Source organism: Dasypus novemcinctus, chromosome 12 (genome assembly GCF_030445035.2).
Source record: "Dasypus novemcinctus isolate mDasNov1 chromosome 12, mDasNov1.1.hap2, whole genome shotgun sequence".
Taxonomy (NCBI): Eukaryota; Metazoa; Chordata; class Mammalia; order Cingulata; family Dasypodidae; genus Dasypus; species Dasypus novemcinctus.
Genome location: NC_080684.1, coordinates 87,272,861 through 87,286,394, shown reverse-complemented (window position 1 = coordinate 87,286,394; position 13,534 = coordinate 87,272,861). Strand labels below are relative to the sequence as shown.

Sequence of the window (13,534 nt, the reverse complement as noted above, 5' to 3'; positions counted from 1 at the left end):
TTTGAATCTTGGTAATTGGGTACTTTTACAGGCAGCTCACGCTATTCGGATAGAGTCACCGCTTAGATACGCCAGTGTCTCAAAGCGACCACACATTTCTAATGCATTCGTTTCTTTAAATGTAACTCCTTCTGCAAGGAATTCGTAGCAGACGTGCCTTTTACTTCAAATCAGTATGGAACGTGTGTATATGGGGGGGTGGGCGAAGGCCTGGAAAATGTGACCCTGGAATACACCCACCACAGGGGGCTTGTATCTCCAGTGAGGATTCCCCCCCCCCCCCCCAACACACCTCCTGCACCAACATCCTTCCACCCACCACGGAGTCTTCGTTATTTCATCCAGCATTCGCTAGTGGCACAATGAGAAACTCGGAATAGGGGCAGCGTTGGAAAGCAGGGCAGAGGCCCTGGCTTTCCAGTTCACTCTTTTGGGAATTTTTTTTTTTTTTTTTTTTTAAATGCTGCAGTGGTTTCATCAAAGGATGATGCAGCCATTGATCATTGCCTATTCTCTAGTGTGTGTGTACACATGTGCAGTGCAGAAAGGGAAGAAAACAGTTCTTGCCTATATATCTTTTCCCTCTACATTCATCATAGAGACCCCACTGAACATAGCCCTTATCTTTGTCATTTCTGCCACGCAGCTTGTTTTGAACCTTCGCTTCCCTCCCCCCCTCCCCCCTCCCCTTGGCATTTTGATAATAACTTGGCCAGGGGCAGCCAAGTCGAAGAAGGCTTGGAGGCAGCTGATTATTTTCATTTGTAAAAAAAAAAAAAAAGGAAAAAAAACACAGGTTTTATTATGAAACTAGTTTGTATAAAACAAGGTTATACATTTTTTTTGTAAGTTTGTAATAAAACAGTAAGAAAAAAAGAGGCAGTGATGGAAATTTCCCAAAAGGCAACCTATCAAAACCACCTGGCTGCCACTTTGTGTTTGGACAGTAGCTGCATAAACTTAGTTCTTCTTGAACAGTATTTAATAACAGCATTAATACATTAACAAAGTTTCTATAAAGTAAGACACATTGGTGCTGAAGTACATCTGGTGGCCTTTTGACCTCACCTATGAGGAGAGTTCTTTACAAAACCACATGGAAAATGGCAGTTGTAAGGTGAACTACATGTCTAAAGTACGCAGAGGTAATAGCATTACATGTTAAGATATCAAGATATACACGTTTTAAACCATTTGTACAAAACTTCTATAAATTTTTTTTCTCTCTCTTATGTACAAAAATATTTTAATATATCCCCAAACTGGTTAGGATAGATACAAATAGATTTTTCTTATAATAAAAAAATTCACAAAAGATCGGAAGCATTCTATGATGAAACGGTAGAAAAGACGAATGAGGGAGGGTGTGGGGGCTTGGGGAAGGGAACCCCGAGGAGAGAATTTCAAAGGACTGAGTATAGCATAGTTTCACTGCAGACAAATGTCCACAGATTATGGGGATGGGTGGGAGGGGGGACTGAGACTAAAGACACCAGCCCATTTCTGGGGTGCTGAGAATTGCGCTTTGAGAAGGGTCAGGGAGGTGGAGGTACCCCAGCAGACGCTTTCAAGCTCTGCCTGTTACTGGTGGGTGGGAGTTGGTACAAGGGCGTGTGCTGCTCCCTTCCGCCAGAAGCCCACTTGCTTTTGCACACAAGCTGCATTTTGGCGTTGCCTCAGATCCTAGTCTCTCTTCACAGCTCCGTGAATGGCTGGAGTGCAAAGATACTGTTCCGAGCGCATCCCTGTTCTCTGGGAGTCTTGCAGCGCCAGCATGCGTTGCTCAGTTCACATTGTGGTTGGTCGTCTGGATATTTTCTCCTTCTTCTCTTCTTCTTTATTTTTATTTTTTCTGTATGTTTTGTTCCCCCCCCCCCCCCCCTTTCTCTTCCTCCCAACGTCGCTGAAGAGAAAAACACTAAAGGTGCAGGTTGGCAGTGACCCTATAACAGAAGGAGAAAAACGGGAGAGGTTAGTGTGAACTTGCAGGCTGATGATGGCGGAAGATGGGGATTTGAGGGAGGGTCTGTCAGGTACAGGGCCTCTTTGGACACACACCAGCCCCTGGTTCATCAGCATCTTCCCCCCCTCACTCCTACCCTATACTCCTTGGAGACCTGGACAAAGTTCACTCTCTCCGAGGCCAGTGCTGAAACTAACAAAGTAGGATTTGAAATTGACAAACTTGAAAAGAAACTCTAAACCAAACTCGCCCCGCAACCTTCTCAGGGAAGACAGTGCCCCTCCCACTGACACGCGGAGGGAGGAAAAGGATGAAGGTAAGAAGAACCCCCTACCCCGCACCCCCCCCCAAGGGCCACCTACCTGCTTCCAAAGTCCACCCGCACCATGGCCTGACCAGGCCGAGCCCCTCAGAACCAGTTGGTGAAGTCGAGCAGCTCTTGCTCCTCGGGACTGAGCGGGTCGTAAGACCCCTCGTCGGACGAGTAGGACGAGACCGGCGAGCCGGCCATGGAGTTCATATCATTGGAGTAGTTGGGGGAGATGGTGGGCGACAGGACGCCAGCCTGGAAGGCGGCGCTCACAGCGTCGTGCTCGTCCAGCAGCTGCTGCAGCGCTCGGATGTACTCGACTGCGGAGCGCAGCGTCTCCACCTTGCTCATCTTCTTGTTGGCCGCGCCGTTGGGGACGTGCTCCCGAAGGGTGGCAAAGCCCAGGTTGACCAGCTTGACGCGGTTGCGCTCGCGCTCGTTGCGGCGCGCCACGGCGGCCGGCTGCTGCTGCGGCAGGCTGTAGCCGAAGCCGCTGAAGTTGAGCCGGCGTTTGCAGCGCATCAGTTCGGGCGAGGACGAGCGCTGTCGCTTCACTTGCTTGGGCGCTGACTTATGACCGCCCCCTGAGGGCTGGCCTTCGGCCGCCGGGCTCAGCTGCGGCGCCGGCTGCTGCTGCTGCGCGTTCTGCGCTGCCGCGGCCGCCGCCGCCGCCGCCGCGGCTGCCGCGGCCGTGGCGAAGAAGCAGGCTGCGGGCTGCAAGAAGGACTGCTGGGGCTGCGGCTGGGGCTGCTGGCCGGCGCCGCCACTCTCCATCTTGGCAGAGCTCTCCATGGGCCGCGGCGGCCAAGCAGTCGCGGAATCGGAGGGAGTGGGGAAGCGGGGCGCAGCGGGGCGAGGTGGGAGCACAGACAGGACTTGGGTGCACGCACAGGGAGGGAAAGAAGGGGAGAGGTGAAGAGGGAAACCGAAAAGAAGTTACAAAAAATACAAAATCCCAGGGAGACTTCTTTGGGTGGGAGCAAAGAAGGTGCCAACGCTTTTTCCTCCTCCCTCCACTCCTCCTCCCTCCCCTCCTCCCTTCGCGGGTTGGCTTCGGGAGCCTCGCGTGGCGCTCGCGTGTGCGGCTGCAGCTAGCGCCTTGTTTAAAAAAAAAAAAAAAAGGCAGAAGAAGCAGGGAACGTCGGTTCCGAGCGCGCTCTGCTGAGTCTCCCGCTCTCTCTCGCTTTGGCTGCGCTCTCTTGCGCCGGGTCGCGGTCTCTCCAGCCGTGGCTCAGGCTGTTTTTATTATTTTGTTAACCCTCTTTCTTGTTTCCTTCTTTCAGTCGCCCTCCCTGGCCGGCTCCCTGTCGCTGCGCCTTCCACGTTCCCTGGCCAGAAGCGAGAGAGTGCTGGGCGGCCGGAGTACGGCCGCCTTTTCAATGGGACACCCAGCCCCACGCGCTGCCCTGGCCCCGCCTCGCCCCCCACTCCCCGCTGCTGCTGCGAGCGGCTGCAGCCCCCACTCCCCCTCCTCTTACCTCCTCCTCCCACCCACTCCCTAAACTACCCCCTCCTCACCCCCTCCCCCCACCCGGTGCCTGCGCCGGCTCCTTGCAAACTCTCCATTCAGCTGGGTTTGTTGTTGCAGTGCGTGCGCCTGGCGCGTGCCGGACTCCGGGCTGAATAAACAGGCGGCGCGCTCGGGGCGGGCTGCAGCCGGGGGTGGCTCTAGAAAGGAGGGGGCGCATCTCAGGAGGAGAGAATGGCTCTGTGAATTGGGGTGTTTGGGTGGAAAGGTTTGGGGGTGAAGTGCCTTGAGATTATCCTGAGACCTTGGAGCAAAGTGAAGGGAAGGGTTGGGTAGAGAAAGTGGCACAAGGGCCAAGGCCGTGCGTAGGTTATGGAGCAGTGGGGCTCCATGTTTCCAGTTTTCTTCCCCGCCCGTCCCTCCACCCCTGTCATTCTTTTAGAAGTCTTCGCTGTCCTTAGAAGCTAAAACAAATTTGAAGAATTGGAGTTCAGAAATATAGGAGCTCAGTGCAGTGCAGTGGAAGAAGTACTGGATTAAGTTAAGGCTTGGGTTCTAGGTGCAACGTGCTTTCTCACTAACTGTGGCCCTTGGTAAGCGATATCCTCCCTGGCCTCAGTTTCCTCATCTGTAGCAAAAGGTTAGATTAGATGGTCCCTAATGTCCCTCCTAGCTCTAAAAACTAGATGTGCTCCTCACAAGGAACAAGGAGGGGGGGGCGGGGTGTTGCGGGAAGCCAGGAGAAGGGAGTTGAGCGCACTGAGGGTGGTTGCTGTCAGCACTAAAGGTAGGTGTCTACGGCAGGGACGCCCGGCCACCCCCACCAAGGCTTACAACCAGCCTCTAGCATTGCCCACCCCCCTCCGCCCCGAGCCAGGGGATTATTTTCGCGTAGGCTGGGGGCATAGAGTGGAGCGCCCTGGGATATTCCTGGGTGGATCTGGGGTGGGGGTGGGGGGGAGCTAGGACCAGGGCGAGGGGAGCTGGAGGAGCCCTCCTAGGTGGTTCAGCGGCGCCGCAGACACTTTGGCGGCCTTGGCGCAGCCTCCATCCCGCCCCAGGCGTGTGCCCGGCGGGCCGGTGGCAGGCGACTGGGAGCTGAGCCCGGCGGGGCCGCGTGCTGGCGCCGCGAGGGAGGGGGAGGTGTTTGCAGCCGTCGCTCGGCCACTTGGACAGCGACCGCCCAGGCACTGTCCCTGGGCCCTCGGCCCTGGCTCTCGCGGTCCAGCTTCGGGGCGCCTGGGGACACGATGCTGTGAGGAAAGTGCACCAAGCCACGCCAGACATCTCTGTCCCTCTCGCGTGCGGAGTCTGCGAGTGCGTCTGAGGACGCGTTTACATAGGCAGAACGATGCGGAGGGCAATCATCTGATTAATTTGTCCAATAGAAAAAAGGCGGTTTTGATCAGAGACCTGGGTGCAGGGATGTTTATGGTGAATCCTCGGGACAACTGCGTCTGATTGACCTTCCCTTTGTGGGGGTGACCCAGGGAGCCATGCTGGAGTTTTCAGAACGGTGGGGGTCAGGACGGGTGACTCCCGGAGGTGGAATACCCCTTTTCTATGCCTCAGTTTCTTTGTAGATCGGGTAGACTTGGGGGGAGGATAGCACGTAATTGTTCCAACAGAGGTTTGCTCTGTAAACCTCCTCACCCATGCAGCCCCTTCTCACCCCAGAGTAACCTGTGGCCTGCGGCCCTCTCACAAGCCTTTGCAGAACCCGGGTGTATCAAGACCTTTCCCCCCAACTCCCGCAGAGGAGCTGAGAGGTCTCCAGGATCGTGTCTTGTCTTCTCTTCCTTGAAGCATAAAGGACCATCAGGTCTAAGGTCGAGTACGGTCACTGGGCCTAGGCGTTCTGGACTTTCCAACCCAAGGAAGTCTCAGGTGACCTGGCAAAATAGAATTATTAAGACACACCTCTACACACACACACCTCTACACACACACACACACACCACGTGCCCCGGCTGTGAGCTCAGCGTGCAAGCAGCTTGGAGGCCTCTAGGAAAGCTTCCTACTGCCGGATTCACTTCCCTGTAAGCTTAACCATGTGCCCTGAGGGCCCTTCCAATGCAGACATTCCACGCTTGACAAAGGTCCAGAGTCCACGTTCGGCCATTAGTTTTGCGTTGTAGCGTTGAACAAGTCCCTCCTCCTACACCGGCCTCGATTTCTGGATCTGTCCAGGGAGGGTGAACACTAGCTGATTTCGAAACTCTAAGAGCTGCATAATATTTTCTGGGAGCAGCATGTGCTCTCAGCTTCCCTCTCCGGCACAGAGATGCTAAATACCAGGCATTTCAAGGCCACAGCCGACCCACCACAACCAGGCAACAGCGCGCGCGCGCCACAAGAAATGGGCGCGCAACAGAAGCGCCAACCTGCAAAGCCGCGCATCGTGGCGGCTGTTCGCCTTTGCCTCAACCCAGCAGAAAAATAGGGGCGCTGGGATCCTTCCGGTCAAAGGCACCCGGACATTTGAACATTTGTCCCTATTCTCCCAGCTCCAGCTCCAGCCCCAAACCCTCCCCACCCCTCATATCCCAAGTCTACTTCCTTCCAAACTTTGCAGCGCTCTCCAAAAACCCAGGCTTGGGAGCCCACTCCCTCTCAATTCGAGTAAAGAAGAAAATGCCCACCGCCGCCACTACCATCACACTCCTTGCCAAACTCTGTGATCTCCACCTTCTTCAACGCTACGATTCTAAACTTTTTGTTTACCCCCTGCCCTTCCCGGATTTCTCACCGCCAGGGGTAGTTTTCTGCTGAAATTGGTTTCTTGGTTGCTTTCATCCAATTGAAGCAAAGGACTGAGACTCAAGAGCCAGAATTAGAATCCTGCCTCTGCTCTAGAGTAAGATCACCACCCTGCCCCCACTCCCTAACCTTAGAGCTCCACAACGGGAAGCTTCCAGGATGGGGTCTAACTAAATAGGAGATTAAGGAGCACAGCTGTTCTAAAACAATAAGGGAGTCACCATCAACAAGGCCCACCCGGGAAGCAGTGGCTGTGAGAAGAGGAGCCTTGGCTTCCTCCTGGAACCACTCCTGGTCAAGGGAAACCCAAATGCCACAGTGTCCCATTCCCCCAGCTCCAGGGAGTGGTAGCACTTCCAAATCTAAGTGAGAGAGGAACCAACCAAGGTTTTAACAGACAGAAGCAAGTGAGATCAAGCCGTGCTCCTTGGTCTCCACCTGGGAGGGTTTCAGCAGAGCTTCTGGCCCTGACTTCTACACCAGCTTCCTGTGGTGCCTGAACCTACTCTAAATCCAAGGGGCTTACTTCACCAAAGACACTCAAGATATGGTTCCATTTCTCTGTACGTGGAAAAAGAAAACAACTTGCAAGGAGATGGTTTGACGCTTTCATCCGAAATAAGTTAGTGCTGCCTATCTGCTATGAGAACTAGATCAAGACGATGTTGGTGAGCTTGATTTGCAAATCCCAAATGTCTTTTCCTTCCTTCAAGTTAGCAGCAGGAGAGCAACATTCTGTCTTACAATGGGGAAGGCAAGGCACGTAGCCCTTTGGGTGTGTATTACCCAGAATAAGGGCATTCCAGAAAATAGGAAGCTTGCTCTTTCTCCTCCAGTTCAATGAGGGCCTCAAGTTGTGCAACATAAGGTCACTCTCTTATGTCCGAGAATCCTGGAGTCGGACCATACCTCGGTTTGGACATTCAACACCATTATCTATCCTGGTGCCACACAGAGCTGCTACCCACTGAAGCCCTGGTGACCTGAATCTCCTGCCACCTTCACTTCTACTCACAGCTGAAGGCCAGGCCAGAACTAACTTTGTTCCCACAGTATCCTCAAGCTCGAGAATTGTGCCCTGCCTCTGCAAAAAAGAGATATGCCTTGACTCTTTTAAAAAGCTCCTTTTTTGGAAGGGGGTGGGGGATGGGGAGGCGGCGCTGACAAAATTGAAATTGGGGTTTTCGTTGAACAAATCATTTAATAATGTTACATTTAGTTTGGCTCTGGAATGAAGGGCAGGGAAAGTACAAAGATGAGCCTGGGCTTTAGTATTCTTGATTTGATCACAAGATTTTTTTTTTTTTTAGTGCAACCCTCTATTTGGCCTAAAACTGAGCCACAGAAGCCATGCATGTTTTGCGAAGTGAGGGTGCAAGGCATTCGTAGCCAATACTTGGTTTCCAGTAGTTACAACACAGGGTCTCTGTCCTGGGCTGTATGATGCTCTAAGAAAGATCGTCTCTGCACAATTTACTGTGTTAGTGGACACTTGCATTCAGCCTCCAAGCACACCCTTCCCAAGGTGACTGAGAAAAGTTTGCCATCCAGCCTGAGCTGGGTCTGTGCCAGCCTAGAAGGCATGTTCTGGGGAGAGTAGTACAAACCATTTATTTGGCTTGGTTGGACTTCTTGGTCACAGTAGCTAGGCTTGCACCTGCATTAAAGGAATCTGGGCTTCTAACAAATCTATCCGCTTTTTCAATATGCCTTTAAAAGGGGGGAAAAAGCAGAAAACACAAAACAGAAAAGGCACCAACTATTATTTTATTGTGGCTTTTTTGTTGGGGAGGGAGGTGGAGCGGTGGGGGAGGGGGTAATTTGCAGCCACCCTTACAAGTCCTTTTGAAGTTCTCCAAATAAGAAGTAAAGCTAAGGCTTTATTTTTTTCTGAAGTCCCATTTACATTATGATTAAATACCTTTCTGGGATAAGCATAAAGAAAGTCGTTAATCTATATAGCTCTCCAAAGAATCAATACATTCTAAACTTTTGTAGGATTTGTTACACTCTATTTTGTTACAGTAGGCCAGCTCCTCACCTTCTAGGCACACAGCTCTCCTTCCTTCCCCCTCCCCACCTCCTCCAAGAATGAAAATAAAGTAAAGGTCTTTCATGGTAAACAAAACCAGCTGATTCTTCACAGAGAACCCATGAATAGCTGGAGAAATAAAAAAAAAAAACTTACAATAAATGGTGCATTTTTTTTCTCTGCTGGGTATAGTATTCAAGGATCAGGGCAGTATTCAAACAGAGGTCCATTTTTTGCTCAGCAAGAGAGTTTAGAAAAGAAGCGTGGGGTCCATTCAGTGCTTTCCCCCCTTCACAATCGCAGGGCTCTATGAAACCTATCTTCCATGCCTTGTCAGAGTATTTCTGGGGACCAATTAGTGCTTTGTTGCACGGCTTCTTTGCTGAATCTTTGAGCAGCAAGAAAAAGCGCTCTTGAGTCTCCCCTTATTTTGACCATTTCAGTCATTACTCAGTGTAATAATTAATATGACAACTGGACGCTCGAGTTTGTATAGAAACACCTCAGCTACAGGAGCGAGCGTGCAGTGGGTGGCAACCAGCCGCACATCAGCCCCAGAAGCCACACACACAAAAAAGGAATGAATGGCGAGAGAGAAAAAGAAGGAATAAAGATAAAATAGTTGGCACAACGCAGAGGAACATAAAACAGACTCAGAAGGGGAGAGGGAGGGGGAAGGGGGACAATTAGAAGGGGAGAAAGAAAAAAAAAACCCTTACAGAGGTTAACTTATTTTGAAACTGTTTTCTGAATAGAACCGTGGACGAACGAGAGTGGCCGGCTTTCAGCTCAACGCGTTTTTCCCCAACTTTACTGACCCACGTCAAAAAAAAAGGGGAAGAGGGGGGAGAAAGAAAAGAAAAAAGGAGGCCTTGTCAGTCCAGTTTGCTCCTGCAATCTTTAGGTTCTCCCCAGAGTCCTTCTGGAAGATACACCCAACCAAGCTCCCATTTTTACCAAAAGTTCTCTCGCTCCAACTTCGGTCTTTGGAGTTGGCAATCTACACGTCCGGACTCAAGTGTCCGAGTTCGGTACCACACCCCCAGGGATGGATTTTGGGAAAAGGCGTTCCCTATTCCCCAGCTCCCCCCCCCCCCCCCCCCCTCTCAATCAGCTCGGGCGATGCTGGGAGGGAACGGCGCCCTGCGGGCCTCCTGAGCCGAGAGGGGTCTCTCCCCGGTAGCGCACAGCCAGACTCCAGCGTGGAAGTCAGGCCCCGGCTCTATCCGCCCCCGCAAGTGCGCCCCGGAGTGGCGACCCGCTCGGTGACGGCACATTAAATAATTAGCGGGTTTAAGCTCTTTAGCCACAGCTCATGCTAATGAGCCAGATAAGGGCTCCCGCTAACCCGATGTGACAGTTTGCATACAGGAGGGGGGAAAAGCCCTGCTATTTTGTCCCCCCAACTTGATTGCTTCTTCTCAATTCCCCAGTCCCCTTTCTCCATTCCTCTGATTTCTCTCTCTTCAAATCCTCCTCCCCACCCTCTGCCACACCCAACACACAAAGTCCCCCCCCCCCTTTTTTTTTTTTACCCTTCCAAGGTCTTTCACCCCACCCGATTGCATTGGGAGGTCCCAACCCCCCCTGCCCCCTATGCCGTGCCTATCTGATCCGCCGGGAGGTTCACTCCCAGCGAAGTCCGGGCCCCTCTCAACCCCAAGTGAAGAGGGTTTCCCCGCCTTTCTGTGTCCTGTTGCAAGCACTAAGGCTCCCATTCCCCCGGGAGGGGCTTGAAGGGTCAGAGGCCTCTGAGAGTTCCCAGGGGTCTGCGTACCCTGGGGTGCTCGTCTGCGCTCCGCAGGGTGAGCGGAGCTGCCGGCTGGGGAGGGGAAAGCCGGCGCGCGGAGCCTTCGCGCTCCTGAAACGCTCCTGCCGCCTCCCGGGAGGGAGCAGGGACAGTTTGCCGAAGGGACTGAGGTCAGTCGTGTGTCCTCATTGTGTGGCCACGTGTCCTGTGTCCATCATCACCTCCCCAAAGTCCGAGCGCAGCCCGACTCCTTGCGGCGCGGCCTGGCAATGCTCAGCCCTATAAATCAGCCTGGTGGTCGCCAGCCGGCTTCACCTCGGAGCTGGGACGCTGGCCCCGAGGCCCGAGGGGAAAGTTAACCCGGGGGTTTACCTGGGAAACTGCGTGCCCCAGGTCTGCTCTTTAACCCTTTCATCCCACCAACAAATTTTCCCTAGGCCTAGTATTTGCACTGATCAGTAACTGATTTTCAGTCTTTTTCTTTTCTCCGGGGATGGGGTGGGGGGTGAGGAATAGAAGAAGAGGGTCATTACAATAAGTGGGTATTCACTGATAAGGAACCTTAAAGAAACACAACAAAGACAAGATTAAATGAGTTAATATATGTAAAGTGCCTAGAACAGTGGTTGGCACAAAGTGAACCTTTTATACACGTTTATTAAATAGGTAAGCACAGGCATATGGAAATACATCGAAGGAGGTTTATGCTATTCATTGAAGATGGTAGAAAATCCCATTTGGATCTAAAAATAAGATCAAGGTCGATCTGCTCATTGATTCATCAAACATCACTGAACTTAATGAGATAAATAGGACAATCATTGCCTTCAATAAATTTTTAGTTTACTGGATGGAAAGGGAGATGTACAAGAAAAGAAGGTCCATTAAAACTGGCAGAAGGGGCACCAATGGAGAATCCCTCCCCCCATTGTCCATGAGTCTTTGGACCCTATCCTCTGCCATCACCAGGCTACACCCAAATAAATACACAATCTAGGTAAAAACGGTGGACCTGTTATGCAAACACATCCTGAAGTCAGCCTTTCCCAGTAACTAGATGGCTCCCCCCTTAATTCTCCTATATGCCAGTTCATGAGCAGACACTAACGAACCACACACACACACTTCAGCCCATTTTAGACACAGTGAAAAGGCAAGTTACTTAAAGTCAAGAAACAGACTTCAGATGCTGGAACTTCCTAGCCCTGTGACCTCCGGCAAGTTGCTAAACTTCTCTGAGCTGTTTTCCAGCTACAAAAAGAGGAGCTGAGTAGGATGGCATGCCTCCAGCTCTTTATAGGTAATACAGGCACGACCACATGACCCCAGAGTGACAACCGTTCCCCTCTTTGAGCAAACATCTTTTGCTGTCGTTTTCAGCAAGGACCTTCAGAGGAGCAATTGAAATCAGCCTCAGCCTGCATGACATAAGATCAGCCTTTGCTTTAACGATCGTGTCTCTTCGTGACCGGAAGGCGGCGTCTTGGGTTCAGTGGGACTCTGGCCCAGATTTGGGGAACTTAGCAAGAGGTGGGCCATGGGCGCATGGGGATTCACGTGCAAAGGAATGCAACTCATCACTATCACCGTAAGCCTTGCTTGAGGAAATAGAATTGCCTGCTACTGTCTGGGCAGGTTTTGGTTTTGAGGTTTGCTGGCTAAGGAAGGTCGAAGCACTCTTTTGCGGGTTGTGCGAGTCGCGCGCCACCTGCGGGTCGTTTCTCGCACTGCAGTGGGGGCTGTCCGAAAATCCTGCAATTTCTTTCATTCAGTTAGCTCAGTACAATTCTCTCCATTCTATTCCGTAGAATTCAGTTCAACCCCAGAGCGCTGTGCTGTCTCTATCGCGTCCTCCAAAATATCTATATCAGCAATATTTGAGTTTCCTGTTAGTATTCAGATTCTGAAGCTTCGACCCAGAAACTGGTCCATCTGTGTAGCTAACAAGCTACACGGTAGTCCTTCTGTACACTGAACTATTTCTCTAGAGATATTCTGGGTGATAAGAGTCTCCACTACTTGACCTCTAAGGATCTAATCTCTTCTGATAAATTACACTGTAAAAATACTTTCAATCCTCTTTTTCCATTTTTATTACTTTCCAGTCTGGTCTCTCCCTTACTCAGTATGGAGAGTTTGATAATTACTCCCTAAATCTGTAACTTATAAAAACTTTACCTTCCCATTCTGAAAAATAAAACTCACCCCTTGCCCCTTCACCCCCTTGGTCAAATTTCTTGGAAGTATAGTTTATGCCCACAGTTCCATGCTGACCTCCAACTCACTCTTCTAAGTCTCACCCTGTCACTGGAGTTCCTCTCAAGTAGACCAATTTCACTGGATGCAACAGATAACCCAACACATTTGGCACTGTTGACGACTTACCTCTCAGTATTGTTGATGTTCTCTCTCCTCCTTTGGCTACCATGATTCTTCTCTCTCTGATCATATTTTTCCTCAGTACTAAAATTTCTAGCTTTCTATCCCCAGAGAAAAGTCTCCTGACAACACACATAGTCTGTGGCAGTTTGATGCTATTTATGAATTCCAAAAAGGAGAGTGATTATGCTTGTAAACTGGTCTGTTTCTGTGGGCATGATACCCTTTGATTGGATTAGTTTCAGCTAAGATGTGTTATTAAATTATGTTAAGATTAGGGCTTTGATTAAACCCCACTATTAGAGTATGACTCAGTGTTGAGTCCTAGCCCCCTTGGTGGGGATAAAACAGACTGTCACATGAAATTAGACACACAGGAGAAGAACACAGAGAAATAGAATAGAGACAGTTCATTAGACATGGCAGAGGCCCTGGGAAGAGAGATGAGCCTAGTAGTCTACAGCTGACCTTGTGAAGAGAACAGAGCAGCTGAGCCCAGAAAGAAACAAGCTCCAGGGAGGCTTTATGCCAGCCTACAGCTGAGATCAGAAGAAGCTGGGACCATGGAGCCTTAAGAGGAAGAAGGAAGGCTGAACCCTCCCAGACGTCGCCCGCCATCTTGCTTCAACACGTGGCCAATAACTTTGGATGAGGAAGTACCTCCTATGATACCTTGAGTTGGGCTCTTCAGGGCCTTGTGACTGTAAAATTTTACCTGAAATACATACCCTTTATAAAAAGCCACCAGATTTCTGGTACTTTGTGTCAGCACCACTCAGGCTGTCTAACACACTGTCCTTGGGTTTTAGCTTCTAGCACTTTTGCTGAAGACTCCCTTAAATTCTGATTTCTAGCCTGCATTTCTCCCAGGA

General features: G+C 51.0%; 1 protein-coding gene across 1 annotated transcript; it reads right to left on the bottom strand.

Moving 5' to 3' along the window:
• Positions 1 to 1,836: 1,836 nt before the first annotated feature.
• On the bottom strand, positions 1,837 to 8,689 carry ASCL1 (achaete-scute family bHLH transcription factor 1). Its single transcript, XM_004446805.3, has 2 exons — positions 2,326 to 8,689; positions 1,837 to 1,943 (listed from the first exon to the last, which is right to left on the bottom strand). The coding sequence occupies exon 1, from the start codon at positions 3,063 to 3,065 to the stop codon at positions 2,373 to 2,375; it is 693 nt and encodes a 230-aa protein (XP_004446862.2). The 5' UTR covers positions 3,066 to 8,689; the 3' UTR covers positions 1,837 to 1,943; positions 2,326 to 2,372.
• Between the last annotated feature and the right edge of the window lie 4,845 nt (positions 8,690 to 13,534).

What these genes read in the sequence shown, in the direction of transcription:
- ASCL1 (XM_004446805.3), bottom strand. Translation starts at nt 3,065, where the DNA reads ATGGAGAGCTCTGCCAAGATGGAGAGTGGCGGCGCCGGCCAGCAGCCC.